At 37.9% G+C, this 19,213-nt stretch overlaps 2 protein-coding genes across 2 annotated transcripts; one reads left to right on the top strand and one right to left on the bottom strand.

Moving 5' to 3' along the window:
- Positions 1-2,588: 2,588 nt before the first annotated feature.
- rpl9 (ribosomal protein L9) lies at positions 2,589-7,400 on the bottom strand. The gene is made up of 8 exons (XM_061730124.1): positions 7,379-7,400; positions 6,713-6,759; positions 6,498-6,613; positions 5,624-5,719; positions 5,329-5,461; positions 4,552-4,632; positions 3,233-3,362; positions 2,589-2,747 (listed from the first exon to the last, which is right to left on the bottom strand). The coding sequence occupies exons 2-7, from the start codon at positions 6,756-6,758 to the stop codon at positions 3,256-3,258; spliced, it is 579 nt and encodes a 192-aa protein (XP_061586108.1). The 5' UTR covers position 6,759; positions 7,379-7,400; the 3' UTR covers positions 2,589-2,747; positions 3,233-3,255.
- A 934-nt stretch (positions 7,401-8,334) lies between these two features.
- Positions 8,335-18,628, top strand: lias (lipoic acid synthetase). Its single transcript, XM_061710101.1, has 11 exons — positions 8,335-8,466; positions 8,985-9,160; positions 11,277-11,370; positions 11,573-11,653; positions 12,092-12,248; positions 12,446-12,503; positions 12,589-12,717; positions 16,630-16,775; positions 16,858-16,928; positions 17,044-17,155; positions 18,246-18,628. Exons 1-11 carry the CDS (start codon positions 8,383-8,385, stop codon positions 18,299-18,301), a joined length of 1,164 nt encoding a protein of 387 aa, XP_061566085.1. The 5' UTR covers positions 8,335-8,382; the 3' UTR covers positions 18,302-18,628.
- Positions 18,629-19,213: the final 585 nt, after the last annotated feature.

The raw sequence follows: 19,213 nt of genomic DNA, 5'->3' as shown, positions 1-19,213 counted from the left end.
CGAGGGTTACGTTCCAAAAAGAACCTGTGATAAGTGATTTTTTTTTTTACAATTATTTTAAAAGGCTTCAAATTGCGGAGATCAGCACCGCTGAGCCGCTGCATCCTGACTCTGTAGCGTCTTTTTCTCCTAAAGCCCGTGGTGCAGGTTTTTTCGAGAGAAGAAAATAGTTATGGGTCATTGTTGTTGCTCTTTTTTTCTTCTGGGCAAAAAGATTCTTATAAACCGACATGCCACCATCGATTATATCTGAGACAGTAATGAACGATTCGTCAAAGGGTCCCGTTCTTGAGCTGCTCGCTGAAGCTCATTGGCCGTTCTCAGTTTGTTGCTAAGCGACCAACGTTATTGACACAGGAAGTGAAGAAGCAGGGAGACTATTTCCAACAACTTTTGTTGTATTAGACGCTATATAAATAAAATTGAATTGAAGTCTTTCCCTGGTCTTTTATAGATGTTTCTATTGTCTCTGTGTTTTTATGCTTTTACTTCTGTTTTTTTGTGTCTTGATTTTATTCCTTTTTGTTTATTTTGTTTGCTGGTATCTGTAGCATTTTGAGATTATTTTATGAAAAGTGCTTTACAAATAAAATGTATTATTATTATTAGATGAAGAGCATCGCAGAGGTTTATGTTCACTTTCAGTAAAAGTTTTGGGTTCCCTCCCATTATTAACTTTTACTTTACGTTACTACAAGAAATCAGTCCATTCTTAATACAGAATAAATAAAAGGAGTTAAAATTGAGTGTTTTTTTTTCATCCACCTTTTCATCATACTGTGATTCTCGATTGGTGGGAAAGTGATATGTACAAATTATCTGCTCTATTGTGGCTTTTTTTCTGAAATTATTCTTCTAAAAACTGGTCATGTACATGGAGAAATCATGTTCAACATTATTGAATTATCATTATTGAAATGAAGAATATTTCAACAAATATTTGAAAGGAATTAAATCATTTTTATTTTGTGCGTGTTTATTGGATAAAGGCGTCATCCTGAGGTCTTACGATTGCGTTGTTTCCAGGTTGAAAACTTTGCATTGCCTATACTCAGTACTGGAGTTGAGGGGGGGTGAGGGGGGATGGCATCCCCCCTGAAATAAAACCGGTCAAAATCATCCCCCCTGTAAAACTGCTACCCCCCCTTTCCATCCCTTATGTTGTTTCATCAATTAATGTATTACTGCTATTTCAACATTTACAGTCATCACCAGAAAAATAACACATAAAATAACAAATAATTTATTTGACAATTTTCACCTGTTTCAAGTAAATTTTCACTTGAAATAAGTAGGAAAATCTGCCAGTGGGACAAGATTTATGTTTTCATTACAAGCAAAAAAATCTTGTTCCACTGGCAGATTTTTCTACTTATTAAGTGAAAATCTACTTGAAACAGGTGAAAATTGTTTTTTCCAGTGATGAGTCTTGTTTTAAGTGTAATGACATTTTTTTAAATAAAATGAGACATTTTAACTAGAAATAGGACAAATAAAATTAATATTAAGATTGTGTTTTTGCAGTGATCCATTTTACTTATCCTGTGAAGGACAGAGTCATATTGATAAGTTCAGAAAACAAGTTTATTGTTGTGTTTTGATATATTTGATGTAAGCCCAGTGGATATTTAAAGCTTACCGAAGGCTGCATTTAACTGCTGCTATGTCCTGCAATATTTCTGCAGGTGTTCTGGTCAGTGCTATTATTTGTAATATATTATATTATTTGTAATCAGCACAAATAATCTGTCCCCATATGATAAAATCCACCATCCCACCTGATTTTTTTTTTTACAACTCGAGTACTGTTTGTGCGTCTGTTGAGAACTTTAAAATTAAACTGACCCCTGAGGTTTTAGCCTCCCTCTCTTTCAAAAAATATCCCCTGTATACGTCCCGGTAATTAATTATTTTTTGCTTTGAACATTAGTTGTGCTGTATTGAAACTTTGCTGTCAAACCAAAATTTTTTTTTTTTTTCCTGATTTGCCAAGATTTGCTAGTTTATTAAACACCTATCATGAGAACAACTTTACATGCACAAGCAAAGCAACGGTAGTGTCATAATCACCATACAGATCAACTTACATCTGGTGATTACAAGTAAACATCAGTATACATTTTTCTGAGAATGGTGTTATTCTGCTTATATTTAACATTTTTCAAATACCTTTGACTACTTTGGGGTTATGTGGGTGCTATAAATAGTAAAATAGTTTAATTTTTCTTTTTTAAACTTGGTTTGCAAATATTAGGAATCAAGCGCCAATCTTAATAAACATCCCACCAGGCAAACTAATACTAAATAAATGTTCCCACCATCCTGCTCGTGTATTATTATCCTGCCTTTCACGTCTCCATTCAACTGCCAGATGCATCTGGACCTACAAATACAGTCTGCATTAAGTTTCCAGGAGCCTCAAAGCTAGGTTTTCATTTGATAAAACTGTTAAAAATGCATATTTCTAAGAAATTAAGCCACAAACAGACTACATGAAACTTTAAATGCGTCTTATCTTTTACCAAATAAAGTTCATTCTGTCCCGCGGTTCAGTCAAATTCAGGTAAAACCAGGAAACGGAGACCAGATACACTGGAAAAGATGTTTACTTTATTGGTCATATCAAGATGGGAACAATCATTCAACCTCTGATTCCACCACAGTGGTCCTCTCGCTGACATAGATGCCGTCCAAGAACTTCCGGATGTCCTTCTTTCTGACTGTGGTGGCCTGCTGGATCAACGCCGCTGTGAACACACGAGAGCAGAGTGTTAGGATGCTGAGTGGACACTGCAAATGCAGGCGGTTCCCACAACATGCTGAAATACTGCTGATCAACAACCTCTGTGAAATGAGCACCAATGAGTTAGTGAAGAAGAAAACAGCAGCATTAAAATGCAACTTCAAGAGTATTAAGTGACTAAATTGTGTTAAAAATAAACAAAAACATGCAATAATCTGAAGCACAGGTTAAAAAAAACAAAAACAGCAGAGGTAAAAAAAAAAAAATTCAAGAACATTTTGCCTTTGGAAAACAAATTTGAAGCATTTTCTTTACCAAACTCACTGAGTTGTGGATGTAAGATGAACAAACATTTGTGGGAAATATGAAGACATAAAAGAGCCAGAGCAATTAAGAAAACAGCGCATAGCGTAAAGGGCATGCAAAGAAGAACAAACAGATGGCCGCCCCCTGAGGGACACAATGGCGGCTTCGACGGCATCGTCTAACCTCTAGAAGTGCAGGTGAAACTTTTACTGTGGTGTTTCCACTACTGTTCCCTTCTCAGACACGTAAATGCCGTCCAAGAACTTTCTGATATCCTTATTTTTGACTGTGGTAGCCTGTTGGATCAGGGCAGCTGGAACAGAGGGGTTGGGGTGATGAGCAGCATGTCACAATAGTTCAAGAGCTCACAGTTCAGCTTTTATAGACGTTAACGCTGCGACAGCAGAGGGATAAGAATACAGTTGATCAAATCTTCTGAACGATCCTTATTGAGCGTTCCAAGGGAGATGTATACAAAAAAAAAGGTCATATTTGGCAAACATTCAGTAGTTCAGGTGCATTTTGTCCGAATTGTTGGATACTATAAAAACAGATGACATGTCTGAGTGTACACTTGTGAAATGGTACTGAAAAGAAAGAAGACATTTTTAAGTAACAGAATAACTAATCAAGCTGCATCTGAAATAATTTACTCAAAATGATGTGTAGCTTTTAACAAATGCTGACAGTTAAGACAATTCTCTTCAGGAGAAGTAAAAGATGGCTCTTCTTAATTTATTTGGTAACACCATTACTGTCAAGAAATTAACCATCTGACACGTCAACCAACTTCATCCATCTATAAAAGTGGTACTTCCATCCACTATCATGTTTCACAGAAGTACTGAACTCGTAACAAGCTGAGCTGGACGGTTATAAAACAACAGGACACAGTTTGGTAAGACTGTGAGAAATTAAGTGATAAACATTTTATTTACTGTCCAATCTTCCGTTACAGTAAACACTTCATGTGCAGTGTGGGTCCAATAGTTTTAAAGCATGTACAAAATGAAATGGAGTGAAAATTAAAACAAAAGTGAACAGACTGATTAAGCCATTAAAGTTAAAGATCTCATATTTTAAAGGGGCTTGAGGAGCGGCAGTTTTCTCCAGACCAGTTTGGTTATTAAACTATCTCAATAAAAACAATGATGCTTAAAATTTGAATTTAAGTACTATTTTACTGCAGGGTCAGCATACTCGTAGAAATGTGGAAATCAGAAGATGGCTGGTGGCGATACGAAAGATGATTAAACGAGTTACAAACTGTGACTGCAAAACTCCCATAATGGTCTACCAGTTTTATCACTATACTCAACTTATTGCACGGTTGGTGAACATAGATCCTCTGAGGAGTGTTTAAGTATCACTTTAACTGCAATAATTTTACCTTTTCTGATAAAATATGAAATTTTACACGAGTCATAACAGCACCAACTGATCGTTTTATTGGCAGGGACCTCGAGGGGTTCTCTCTGTTTTATCAGAGTGGACATACGTACCAGAGTTTGACACCAGCTCAATGTCGTTGCCCTCCAGGACCAGCTCATCCTTCTGGGCAGCAGACACCGCACAATTGACACCTAGAGAGAAGAAGACGACAAAAGGAGAACAGCAGACTTTACTATGGGGGTGAACTCTTCATAACCATTACAAAACGACAAAAATAAATAAAATACAAGGCACAATCAAACATTACATCTTTATCAAAACTATCATAGCTCCCAATTTGAAAGTTAAGCATTTCTATAAAATTATCTGAACTGTATACAGCTTATATCAGGCCCCTCCTATACAGACAGAAGTTTCACATTTTAGTTTTTATTGTAGGCTACTCCAGAAATACAGAAACATAAAATGATTGGTCTAGTTACAGGTGCGTAACTAGAAATACAAGAAAACTACAAAATACTCTTGAGCCCAAGTCTCTGAGACTGTCGGGAGCCTTTGAATCTCAAACGAGACAACAATTCTTCAGAAGGGAAAGCACATCTAGGGCAAGAGGGGAAAAAGATAAAAAAAGGGATGCATCTTCAAAAATTTAGCAGGTTTTTCCATCGTTATCCAAGTTTAGGAGGTTAATCGACTTCATTGCAAGATGATTTATTCAAAAGAGGGGGGAAAAAACCTGCAACAGCTAGACCTAACTATGGTCTCTTGACCTTATCAATGTTTACTGTGTGGTTTATAAATAGGCAATTATGGATGATTTGGATTTATTTCCCCATACATTTCTTTTTCAGAGACTCAGCTATCTCCATGACTTGTAGCGGACTCACCAGCCCTCATTCTGACACGGCGGATGTACTTCTCTCCCAGGAAGTTCCTGATCTCCACCAGAGATCCACTCTCCTGAATGACCACGTTGATGGGGAAATGGGCGTACACAGAACGCATCTTATAGCGGAAACCCTGAAGACAGAATGACACAGATGAAGACCACAGACAACGCCGATTGTCGACAGGAAAAGGCAGCATACTCTCAAACAAAATAAATCCCAACTAGAAAACCCAGTAATCCCACTGTAGAACCTGTGCCCACAGCTTGCAGTCAATATTGCACAGAAGACTCACCAGGGTGACGCCCTTGATCATGTTCTGGACATGGCTGCAGATAGTGCGGACTGTGGCCAGCTCCTTTCTGTTTCCCCACCATTTGTCCACACGAAGCTGAGGACGACAACATTTTTCAAGACAGATTAATCATTTGTATCATTCCAGGGTTTATACAGCAATCCTTATGTTAAATCTAATACAAATTTAATACCTTTTTCACTACCTTCAGATTTAAAAAAAAAAACTGTCACAACATTAAGTGTTAATCATGGACCTTTTAACATTAATACAGATTTTGACCTATAGAACACTATACAGAACAGATTTATAGACTCATTGATGTTGAACAGATGTTTCACATTTATTTCACTTTGTGAATGACAATAAAATAGACTGCTTAAAATGGAAAAGGTAAAAAATAATACCAATTAAAAAAAAAAAAAAAACCTCTGACGGTGAATTTAACACTTTTAATGGCCTTAAATTTGGCAATTTTCATTTATCACTTTTTAATACTTTTTAAAACCCAGCATTCACATTATGACAGACACCTTAGAAATGTAAAGACCACATCTGGAGATCGATAAATGAATTAAACAATTCTAGACACATGTAACTCGCTGTAACATGTAACTTAATGACACTTATGTTGTATTAAGACATGGTACTCCAATTAAAAACAGCTTGATATTCAAAAACCGCTTTATACATTCAGACAATATGAAATGAAACTAGTACAGGTACACATGTATTTATCATCACAGACTCATCGTGCATGACTGAACATGGAAGTGTATAGTTTTGCCATAATATTTAATCTCTGCATATAAAACTGTCTCCACAATGCTTATGGTACTGTATTACTTTTCAGAGCATCTTCACGCCACCTTACCTTCTTCTGTTTCTTGCCCAGAAGGCTGAGCTCCAGGTTGATGTGGTTAAACTCCCTGGTGAGCTTGCCACGGGGCCCCTTAACAATCACTGTTCGCCCCTTTAGCCTCACCTCGACTGCAGACAAAAAAAAAATGGAAACACGTGAACAACTGTACTCTACACAGGCATAGCCAAAAAGTCACCACAAACATGAAAAACCAAAAGGTTTCTCACCATTGTCTGGGAGGTCGACAGTCTGGCTGCTGAGAATGGTCTTCATTCTGCAGAAAAAGGCACAATTCCATTAATAATATACAACACACTTTGACACATCAACATTGTTACACGTAGCATTTAAAAAGTGTGTTAGTGAACAGCTGAACGGGAGATCTTGTTTCTTGCACATTGAGCATGTGTGTGACAAGGTTTAATTCATTTATGCAGACTGTAATGACAGTGTACCGTTTAACTTTAAGGTAACTTAGTTTGGAACAAACTAAATGGTACGCGGCCGCGCTACATTGACAAGAGCAGCGTTGGTACTAATACATTAGCAGAGTTAGTTCGTGTTAGTACACGTGAAATGTGTTAATGAATATTGTTTCACTGACATTTTTTTAGGGGTTTTAACTACTTAAAGCCTTTAAAAACTGTATTTAAACACATTAGATACGCTGCAGTCGTTAGCACAAACGTAGCGTCAGGCCCCAGATGGTCAATCACCCAAACTACTACCAAGTTATCTCCTCAAAAAACGTATATCAAAGGGGAAATAACACAAGTGCGGTAAAATTCAACATCATCAATGACCGTTCTGTTGAAAACTGCGCTAAAATTAAGTTTAATAGAGGAGGATGGAGTTAGATGAATCTCATGGAGCAGATTTTCGGCTATCCTCACCTCGCCGGTAGCAGAGGAAAGGAGGAAGGAAGGACGTCACCACGCAGTTGTAGCGCACGTACGAGACGTCATCAGGCATGATGTGTCGATACAGTCACTTTATTTCTATTTATTTATTTTATTTATTTAGATTTATCCACTTGTTTATGTGTCATCATCCCTACTTATGTTAATTTCACTGGAATTTAATTTATTTTTTGTTACATATATTGGAGCCCGTATCTGATGTTCTTTGTATATAACCTTTTCTCAATTAAAAAAAAAAGGGAAAAAAAACGTTTTTATTTAGTTTTTAAGATTGGGAATGTTTGATAAATTTAACATATAATGCATATTAAGATAAACAAATTAATTATTAATAGAATAACAAACAAGAGGCAGTAAAAATATATTTCAGTTGCGTTCAAATTTATCGGACGAACAAGACTCATCATTCATACTTCATTTGTTTTTTTGTATTCAGTTAAAAGGTGGGCAAGATAAGCTTTATGCTTCAAGCCCAGACCTTTTCGGTCAAATAATCACAATGTTGACCAGGGAAAAACCTGTGTTATCTTGTTTGTTGATTTTTGTTTGTGATTGACCGAAATAAATATTAACTAACTAACTAACTCAAATTAACAATACAACATATTTAAAAAAAACCCTAAATATTAAGATAAACAAATTAATTATTAATAGAATAACAAACAAGAGGCAGTAAAAATATATTTCTATAACATGTTATTACATTTAGTTGTGTTCATATTTATCGGACGAACAGGTGTCGAAAAGCGTTACTAAAGACTCAAATTAACAACACAACATATTTAAAAAAAAAACGTAATTATGCTATAAACTACACCATCTCTTAAAAAAATACATAAAAATCCGAATCTTTCAAGTTGGAGATAAATGTGATCCCTCGTCTTCCCCACTCTGTTGTAGAGCCTGAATGCAGCACCAGACCAAAGCAGCAGCTCGCCGAGTTTGTTGTCAATGACAGCTGCCTACTAACTAAAGTCATGGCGCTGCTCAAACAAAGTTGCTGCATAGCCGGTCGTTTCTCCTCATATCAGCTCTGTCTGAGTCCCAAACCCATCCCACATGTGAGTATTTAACTTGACTGCCTTAATACCGTCTAAATCGGTGTATTTAATCCGCTGGTCGTTGTCTTGAGTTGTGGATCCGTCACGGGCCCTGAATTAAAGCAGCGCGGTCTTGTGTTTCATAAATCGAGTGTTTTTTCTGCATTTTTTTTACCCCATGCCTCCTCAGTTCACTCAGTAAATGCACCATACATTTGAAAAAGTAATTTATTTGCTTTTTTTTGTTTGTTCATGTATTTGCTTGAATTATGCCGTATAATTGAATACTTATTATTATATTTTATTGTTGTGGACTGATTATTTTTTAGCCTTAATTCTTGAACTTTTATCATTATTTAATTTTAATTAACTATATTGTATGTCAGTGTGCATTGGTCTCCCAGTTTTTATTTTTGTTTTTATTATGCTTATTTTTCAGTCAAAATGTTAAGCACTTTGTATTTCATGTACCTGGATGAAAGGTGCTATACAAATAAAATTTGATTGATTGATTGATTGAATATGCTTTTTTTCTGCAGGTGTACTCAAACAGTGTAACAACTGCGGCCAAATCGTCTCCAGACCGAAGTGAGATGAAGAAGCAGCTTCTAAGTGAAGACGGACCTGATCTGCAGGACTTTATTTCTGGGGAACTGTCAGAGAAAAGCGTGTGGGGGGAGTACAAGGGAAACCTGAAGAGACAGAAGGGAGAAAGGTACCTCGGCTGTGACAAATGAGGAGCTAAAATCAAGGTTTTTCAGCTCCAACGGGGTTAAATCAATCATCAATCAATCAAATTTTATTTGTATAGCACCTTTCATCCAGGTACATGAAATACAAAGTTCTTAACATTTTGACTGAAAAATAAGCATAATAAAAACAAAAATAAAAACTGGGAGACCAATGCACACTGACATACAATATAGTTAATTAAAATTAAATAATGATAAAAGTTCAAGAATTAAGGCTAAAAAATAATCAGAACACAACAATATAATAATAATAATAATAAAAACATTACAAGAAATAGATAAATGAATAAAACAAATAACTCTAAAAAATGTTAAACAGAATAAAACTATAAAATTTGATGCTACATAAAAGCCAGACCAAAGAGATGAGCTTTTAGTCTACGTTTAAAAATGTCCACATTTCCAGCTCCTCTCAGATCCTCCGGCAGGCTGTTCCACAGTTTTGGAGCATATTAGTGGCTAAAAGCAGCATCACCAAATGTTTTAGTTCTACTCTGTTGAACAGCTAAAAAGGAAGAGCCAGAGGATCTGAGGTCCTTCCTGGTTCATAGAATAAAAACATCTCTGAAATATACTCTGGTGCAAGCCCATGTAGCGCTTTATAAACTAATAAAAGAACTTTAAAATCAACACGAAAACTAACAGGTAGCCAGTGTAAGGATTTTAAAATGGGCCTAATGTGTGCCCTCCTTCTGGTCTGAGTCAGAACTTGCGCTGCAGCGTTTTGAACCAGTTGCAAGAAACGCTTGTGTTGTCAGAGGGGTTCAAAGGTCATATGAGACAAACATATAAGACTGTTACTGAACTGAAGGCGAGATCTGAGTGTCTTGGATGTCAGCATTTTCATTTTAAACAACGTGTTGGTGTAGGGGATTTACAGAAGTGAACAATCAGGGAAGCAGGACTGCAAGGATGAAGCGACAAGCAAACTTATTTAAAAGTTAATAACGGTTTATCTGCAGGTATGCTTGTATATTATTTACGTATTATTCGACGGCACATTACACTGACATTATCTAACTTCTTAACAGTTCCTAATCAGATTAGTGGCTGTGAGATGTATTAGATCAGTGGTTCTCAAATGAGGGTACGCGTACCCCTGAGGGTACGTGAAGACACTACAGGGGGTACGTGAGATTTTAAAATATACATATATTTAAAAAGTAGCATCCATGCAAAAATCCTTTAAAAATAATTATTTCATAAAAAATTCTAAATTCATAAAATTAATTCTATCTTCCGGAGTAGGCTATTCAACTTATTATCCTAAAACTGCAGAGTATCCCCCACACCAGGATGGTTCCACCTAACCTGTCAAATGCCGCCTGGCTTCACCTGTCAATCACTTGGACCAACGATGTAGTCGTGGTTGAAGCATAGCAGCAATATTTTTACGTGTAATAAATCATTTACTGATGGCACAGTGCTCTGTTTTAGGTCTTTTTTTTTACAACCAAAATTGCTTTGCGCTGGTTAGGGGGTACTTGGCTGAAAAATTATTTCACGTCACTGAAAAAAGGTTGAGGACCACTGTATTAGATGATATCATCAAATCTAAGTAATTTATCAAGTCTACACATGCACAGGGATCTGTTTGAGTTATTAGTACTGTCATTTCTCACACTGTTATATTATTTGTATTGTTGCTTTTATGGAGTATTTTTAATTGTATTTCTTGTGTTTTGATTCTGTAAGGTGACCTTGGGTGTCGTGAAAGGCGCCTCCAAATAAAATGAATTATTATTATTAAGTTGTACTTATTTATGTGGGCTAAATAGCTGGTTGGCTAATCAGCAATGTTTTGTAGCTCTTTTAGGTTTCAATTATCTTTTATCAGTGAGTTGTAGTTCATAAGAGCATCTTTCGACATCAATAAAGCAACATGTTCTGAATGATGTCAGGTAAAGGTAAAGCTGTGACCCGCCTTTTGTGAAGTGCAGAACAAATTGCAGACTGAGCCCTGATTTGAACCTTGGATGCTGTTTCTGGAATATTTATCCTAATACAGTTTATTCCCAATTTTGTGACATGGACAATTAGTAATTCTGTTTTTTTTTTTTTTTTTTTTTTTTGTGTTAGGCTGAGACTTCCTCCGTGGTTGAAGACTGAGATTCCCATTGGAAAAAATTTCAACAAGCTGAAGAACACGCTGAGAGACCTCAACTTGCACACAGTAAGCTTCATGTCTGTGACTGTTGTGAGATTGTGAGATATATATATATATATATATATATATATATATATATATATATATATTTCTTTTTTATTTGAGATTTTATCAACATTAAGAATGTGTTTAAGGTAAGGACGGGTGAAAAGATCCTGCATCATCAGTTCTTGTTGCTTTGCTGAGAGCAGCTCTGTCTGTTTCTCAGGTGTGTGAGGAGGCCAGGTGTCCAAACATCGGGGAATGTTGGGGAGGAGGAGAGTACGCCACAGCTACTGCCACCATCATGGTGAGTGGTCTTATACACGAGTAAAGGGTTATGATTTTTAACAAAGAAACATTTAAATCTCTCAATCTTTATTATTGATTGGAAAAAGACACATCCATTCACCAAATCAAATAAAATCTAACTTTATTTATATAGTACTTTTCATACAATAGTAACGCAAAGTGCTTTACATAATAACATTTAACATATAAAAACTGACACACTCATGGTTAAAAACACACATATGGTCATTTTCACACACATCCTCACATTAATACACACACAGCACATTATACCCCCCCACATACACCCCCCTACCCCACATAGACATTAAAACATTATCATGAACATCATAAATAAATACCTGGCTTGACGCTGAGGCGAGGAGTAAAACTATACTCATGAATTGTTTGCTGTTCAGTGAGTCACAAAGGAACGATTCTTTCTCTCTGCATGCAGCTGATGGGAGATACCTGCACCCGCGGCTGCAGGTTCTGCTCGGTAAAGACAGCCCGTCAGCCCCCGCCCCTGGATCCAGACGAGCCGTACAACACGGCTAAAGCCATCGCCGCCTGGGGGCTGGACTACGTGGTTCTGACCTCCGTTGACAGAGATGGTAAAGCTTCTCATCGTTTGTGTGTCCTCTTCAGTCTGACATGGTGCAACATTGCACAATCTTGCAAAAAAGCTTAAATATTTCTAAGGATAAACAGATGTTGTATACTTGTATTCATTAAATACATTTACATAAGCCTTTAGAATAGTGTTGCATCCTCAATGAGCTCCGCCTGTTCTAATGACTCCGTTTTTCAGATATTGTTGATGGAGGAGCGGAACATTTTGCAAAGACTGTTTCTAACCTGAAGGAAAGGTAAATCTCTTAAAATTGTCATGTGTTTGTTTCCGGGAATGTGTGCATAATTAATAAGTAAGAGGCTGTGCCTTCTTCCATCCAGAAACTCTCAGATCCTGGTTGAATGTCTGACCCCGGATTTCCGGGGTGACCTGGCTGCCGTGGAGAAGATCGCCCTGTCAGGGTTGGATGTTTACGCCCACAATGTGGAGACAGTACGTGAGCTGCAAAGGTACAGAGACTCAACATTTTATATTAACCTGTTGTTTTTTTTCTCTCTTTAATTGGTTAATGAACCCTCAGAGCTAGTTGTCAGCAAGTATCCTTGAAGTCAACAGCTCTTCAATCTAAATTCTTTTTCTCATGTCTTTTTTTTTTTTATACTTTGCAGTTGTTTTTTCTGTTTGTTTAATATCGAATATCTAATTAAAGCTCTGCCGCATGGAGGATGAGTCCTAAGGGTCCGTGTACTTCGCGGCCATCCGTTTTTTGTTTTGAAATGACAAAATAAAAATAGAGAAATAATCCAAAATAATCCGTTTCCCATCTTTTGTTTTGATAATAAAAAATGGAAAACGGATCGTTATCCATTATCCGTTATCCGTCATCTGTTATTCGATTTCATTGATGTGTTTGAAAATCGAAATTGGGAATTAAAACAGCGAGTGGAAAACTCTTTTCTCTATTTCCTATTCGTTTCCAACGATGGGCGGGGCAGTATGTTCAGTTTAGGTCCGTGTATCTTTTGGTCATTGGATTTTTCCGTCATGAGTGGGAATCAAAAAACAAAAAACGATTGGTTTATTTGATTTTCCTTTTAAAACAAAAAACAAATATTGAATACACTGCATTTTTTCTTTTTCTGTGTTAATATGATTTAACAAAGATTCAAAATACGCTTTTATTTTCGTTTTCTATTTCATATAAGAAAAATGAAATCCCTAGTCAACAGGAAGGAAAAAACGAACCAAAAACAACCGTTTATTCATATTCGTGCACCGGAAGCTGGCATTTACAACCGAATGAACTTAGTTCTGGATATTTAACAGGCATTCCTGTGACAATTCTCTCCAGGGGAAGTTTGATTTTAATATTTTATTGGTCGGGTTTACGTGACTCGGAAATGGCTCTGTATGCTGCAGTTCGGGTAACCATGGCAACCATAGCGGCGCTGAAACAACAGATTAAGGATTATTTTTTAAAGATTGATTAAGGACTTGTTCCACAGCGGTTTGACGCACAATGACATTTCCTGCACGTTGCAGCAGATGTGTCTCCTGCAATGCTCAGAAATGAGCGTCAGAAGATTCTGTGCTCGGCATGATCTGAGGAGAAAAAGACGCAGAGCTGGAGAGCGTTTTGATTCATCATGGCCGAATGACCGGCTATCTGTCTTCACTGGGGGTGCATGCTGGAGAAGGTCGGGTTGGAAGAATTAATTTAGTCCCACGCGTGGGGTATCCACGTGATTATCATTATATGTATAAATTGCACTGCAGCACAAACTTTACCTGACGCCTGAATTCATGGTATGGCTGATGGAGCTCTCTCAGGTTCTTCCAACCCGAACTTCTCCAGCAAGCAACCCCCATGTGAAGACAGATAGCCGGTATTGCGGCTTTCCTGTACTTTTAAGAGCCGCTTGAGAGTTTATTGTTAGGTCCTGTATATTTGCATGACGCGCTGCTGACAGAGAAGTAGGCTACGCTGAGTCCGACAGAAGTTTTATGGCGTTTAATGACAAAACTCAGCCACAACGGCCTTCCGACATGCTTAATGGGTTTTAAACGTGTACACTGCAAACATGATCGGGGTGATCAGTGTTCAGTACAAAGCTGTCAACAAAAATTAGGCTACGGCTCCCAACTGTCCTAACTGCATGCGAGCGTCCGACTGTCGCGCCGCAATGCGTGGCATCGGACCCGCTCTGAACGCGTTATCGGCCCCACGTTCTACCACGTTCTTTTGATTGACAGCTGAGACTCGCCTTTTAGAAGGCTGATTTATGGTTCCGCGTTACACCAACGCAGACCTTACAGCGTAGGGTACGCGGCGCGGTCACCGAACGGTGCGCGTCGCCGCGTACCCTACGCTGTAGGCTACGCCGTCGATTTTACGCGGAACCATAAATCAGCCTTTATTCACCCGCCCGTGCGCTCCTGAAAGAAACTCCTAAAATAACTCCTAAAAGAGTAAAGGGACAAGTAAAAGATGGGTGATTACTTGTAATCTCCCTACGTTTGTACTTTCTAAACAGAAAACAAGCTTATTATTCGGTGGAATAAGTGGGGAAAAAACCGAACAATTAATAACGGCGTGTGATTACGCAATCAAACAGCGAACAGCTGGAGTGACCGGCGTGCGGTGCAAACATGTCAGCATGTCAGATCATTACTGGGATGTGGGGAAAAAGCAGAGGACACGATCAATCCGGCAGGATCCGGGACAAATTAAGCCCTAATAAGATTAAGATAAGATTCTTATTATATCTTATTATCTTATCAGAACCTTCCAGCCTGGCGATCTCCCTCCAGCAGCTGCCACTTTATTGAAGTTCTTGTATTGAAATGACTGTTTCCTACAGCGCTTTACACTTTTTTTTCAACTTTCAACCGGCTTTCAACGCGAGCGACGGGAAGAAAATAGAAGCAGAGCGTGCGACAAAAGTCCAGCTCAAAACGACGCCGCGTCGCTCGCAACCAGTATAGACAGTGCAAATAAAAAATAAAGCAATGGAACTGTTTTTGACGCTGACTCTCGCTCGCGTCGCATGCAGTGTGTATATTTGCAATATACTGTGGACATCTGAATAAAAACCTCATAAATAGATTGAATCAAAACGCTCTCCAGCTCTGCGTCTTTTTCTCCTCAGATCATGCCGAGCACAGAATCTTCTGACGCTCATTTCTGAGCATTGCAGGAGACACATCTGCTGCAACGTGCAGGAAATGTCATTGTGCGTCAAACCGCTGTGGAACAAGTCCTTAATCAATCTTTAAAAAATAATCCTTAATCTGTTGTTTCAGCGCCGCTATGGTTGCCATGGTTACCCGAACTGCAGCATACAGACCCATTTCCGAGTCACGTAAACCCGACCAATAAAATATTAAAATCAAACTTCCCCTGGAGAGAATTGTCACAGGAATGCCTGTTAAATATCCAGAACTAAGTTCATTCGGTTGTAAATGCCAGCTTCCGGTGCACGAATATGAATAAACGGTTGTTTTTGGTTCGTTTTTTCCTTCCTGTTGACTAGGGATTTCATTTTTCTTATATGAAATAGAAAACGAAAATAAAAGCGTATTTTGAATCTTTGTTAAATCATATTAACACAGAAAAAGAAAAAATGCAGTGTATTCAATATTTGTTTTTTGTTTTAAAAGGAAAATCAAATAAACCAATCGTTTTTTGTTTTTTGATTCCCACTCATGACGGAAAAATCCAATGACCAAAAGATACACGGACCAGTTTATGTTATTGATTGGACACTGGGTTTTTTTTTGGACGCTGCAGCTGAACGGACTGTCACAACATCACTGCAGTTTCATGACGGAGTGAAGACAGATTACAGATTAAACTCATGTTCCACTCCCAGGTTTCATATTTGATTTATTTTCTGTTTCAACATTAAAAAAAATCTAAAACTGTTAATTTTCAATCTGATGAACAAAAGAACCAGAAACAACTTTCTTCATTTATTACTGCGCATGTGCAATCCCCCCATTTGTCCAATTCTTGTTTTCAGTATCCTTGGAAACGAATAGGAAATAGAGAAAAGAGTTTTCCACTCGCTGTTTTAATTCCCAATTTCGATTTTCAAACACATCAATGAAATCGGATAACGGATAATGGATAACGATCCGTTTTCCGTTTTTTATTATCAAAACAAAAGATGGGAAACGGATTATTTTGGATTATTTCTCTATTTTTATTTTTTCATTTCAAAACAAAAAACAGATGGCTGCGAAGTACATGGACCCGTAAGCATGAGAAGTGTAACGCACTCTGACCAGCAGGTGGCAGAAGAGGCATTTCTCAACATTTCCATAAATAATGAAGAGTTGCATATGTGTAACAACATTACAGCTGTTTCTTCATCTTTCTCTTTGATCATTTATTTATATTGCTCATTATCTGTTTCCAGATTTGTACGTGACCCCAGAGCGAACTTCGACCAATCCCTGAGTGTCCTGAAGCACTCCAAGAAGGTCAATCCCAGCGTGCTCACCAAGACGTCCATCATGCTGGGCCTGGGGGAGACTGACCAACAGATCCTCGACACTCTGACTGGTGTGTACATGTTGTTGTCACACACACAGATCCGGTTTTACCTCATTCGTTGTCTGATATCACTGTTGCGTTGCTGTCGCAGAGCTGCGAGAGGCAGGTGTGGACTGTCTGACTCTTGGCCAGTATATGCAACCCACGAAGCGCCACCTCAAAGTAAGTCTCTCTCTGTTCTGTTCTCCTGTTTCAAGCAGGAATCGCTGAGTTTAGTTTATGCAGACGGACTCAGGCAGAATAATAGAAATTAAGAGAATGTGTGTTTGTGTTTTAGGTGGAGGAATATGTCACTCCTGAAAGGTTTGCCCACTGGGAGAAGGTTGGAGGTGAAATGGGTTTTGTCTACACAGCCAGCGGGCCGCTGGTCCGATCCTCCTACAAAGCAGGTGAGAAAGGTTTCCAGAGTTAAGAACAGTCCTCGTCTTAACCAGGCTGTTCAGGAAAAGGCCTGTAGTCGTCGCATTTTGAAAACTGACCTGAAACTCCAATTGAAAAAAGTAGAAGGTTGTTCTGTTGTAAAGTCCACAAATAATAATCATTTACCACATAATGACTGCTGCCTGTGCCTGTGGGACAAAGCACTTGATGTTGTTTTTGATGCAGGAGGGTCCAGGGACTGATTCATAGTGCTTAAGAACAAAAATATTGTGAGCATATGTATGACGATTCTCCTGAAATAGAGGCCATCATATACATATACTATACAGGTACATAATATTCTATTCCAACAAGACAAATATGATCTATTGAAATGGATGATTCAACATTTTCAACCAGGAAAAATCCCAATGAACCTTTAATGTGGAATCACAAAACTTGAAGAATTGCAATTCTTAAGAAGTTTAATATAAATTAAATCTGCGTTCATGAATCTTGACAGTATTTATAAGGAGTTAAGTGCATCTCCCCAACATCTAAAAGCTTATCTAAATTATTTTCTTCATATAAAATGGTTCGGTTAAGATACATTTTACAGAAGAGGTATTCAAATATTTTTTCTTTGTTCGTTTTTATGATATTTATTGTTTTTAAAGCTTTGAGCATCATGGAGGAACTCTTTTCCTGTTTTATGTGTTTTTGGGAGTAAACGGGCATAAACTGCTAAAGCCAGCTGCTTTATAAATAAAGACAACAGAGATATGAACTCAGTTATTATGTTCAAGAATTCAGTTTATCTGAAGAGATCTAAATTAAGCCCATATAATCACATTAATCATTGGTTGAGAGTAATCTGATTTGTGTTTTAATAACATCTTTGAAGCCTGCAGGGAGGGAGTGGCAGACAAAGGTTCATCTCAGGTCTTAACTATCATGTGTGCAGAGCCTCAATCATGACTGCTGCTGGTTGTCCACAGGAGCTTGAAGAGATTGAATCCTCAGCACAGAAAGCCTAAATGCACTTATATAACTGCTACCTGACATTATAGAACGATAACTAGAAAAGTTGTTTGAATCATTGCTCCTTATGATTGACAGGCGAGTTTTTCTTGAAGAATCTACTGCAGAAGAGAAAAGCAGAAGTTGCAGAGTGAAAACTTCCAGAGGCCGCTCTCCGTTTCTTCCTGCTGTGACATCCATCCATACCTGCTTCCTGTTCAGGATGACGGGGATCTCCTGGTCTTCAGATAAAAGGCAGGGCTTCACTGCAGTCTTAGCTGGCAAAAAAAAGCTTAGTTTTCTATAAATACTATAATCCACTGTTTTCAACTCTAGCACGGAAACTGCACTGATCCAATAAATCATAAGAAGTCATGCAATATTTAATAGGGTCATATAAAAATAAAACACGTTAATATGATTACATGTCTACATACTTGTTCTTTGGCATTTTCCTGTAAAAAAAAAAAAAAAACAGTATAGTCAGCCTAAATATTTAAATGTTTGACCACTTAACCAAAAGTGAGGTCTGTTTTCATAGTTTTTGTTTGATAAGCTGATGAGTAGCACGGCTCGCCATACCAGGGAGCCGCCAGAGAAAACAAACGTCAGCCGGGCCCCAGAGACGGTAGATAACGTGTGTGGACTGAGTCTCTGCAGTGTTTCCCGGACTAAATCCACCCTGCCGTGAGCAGAACCTGTAATCCCTCATCAGCGCACCCCAGGGGGCCCTAAGTCCCATTCTTCATCAACTCTGGGGTCCATCGACTGGACTTCAGATTAAAAGCGTCTGACCTCTAATGAGTCGGAGCGCTTTGAAGTCTGCTACTTTGCTCACGATTTAATGAGGCAGGAATTGTTTTTAGTCCGTTTCCAGCAACTCAGGAGTAGAGATATAAAATCTGTTCAAGGACTCTGGATATTGTGTTCAAGTGTTTTATGTCAGGGAAAAAAAAATACTTTCATCAAGTACAAGATTACAAAAATCCCTTGCATCAAATCTGCATTTCCTAACAAGATGATTTTAGATTAAAAAAAAAAAAAAAAATTGCGTCTGGGAAACAAGT

This window comes from Cololabis saira, chromosome 1 (assembly GCF_033807715.1).
Source record: "Cololabis saira isolate AMF1-May2022 chromosome 1, fColSai1.1, whole genome shotgun sequence".
Lineage (NCBI taxonomy): Eukaryota > Metazoa > Chordata > Actinopteri > Beloniformes > Belonidae > Cololabis > Cololabis saira.
The sequence above is the reverse complement of the archived record's forward strand: the minus strand, read 5'-3'. Positions and strand labels throughout refer to the sequence as shown.

Bases quoted from the DNA above. Each gene is read 5' to 3' on its own strand.
- rpl9 (XM_061730124.1), bottom strand. From the start codon at position 6,758: ATGAAGACCATTCTCAGCAGCCAGACTGTCGACCTCCCAGACAATG. The intron at 5,462-5,623 runs GTGAGTCTTCTG...TTCTGTCTTCAG, and splicing joins TGATCAAGGGCGTCACCCTG to GGTTTCCGCTATAAGATGCG. The intron at 3,363-4,551 runs GTACGTATGTCC...CCTCTGTTCCAG, and splicing joins TGAGCTGGTGTCAAACTCTG to CTGCCCTGATCCAACAGGCT.
- lias (XM_061710101.1), top strand. From the start codon at position 8,383: ATGGCGCTGCTCAAACAAAGTTGCTGCATAGCCGGTCGTTTCTCCTCA. The intron at 11,654-12,091 runs GTGAGTGGTCTT...CTCTGCATGCAG, and splicing joins CAGCTACTGCCACCATCATG to CTGATGGGAGATACCTGCAC. The intron at 16,776-16,857 runs GTGTGTACATGT...TTGCTGTCGCAG, and splicing joins GATCCTCGACACTCTGACTG to AGCTGCGAGAGGCAGGTGTG.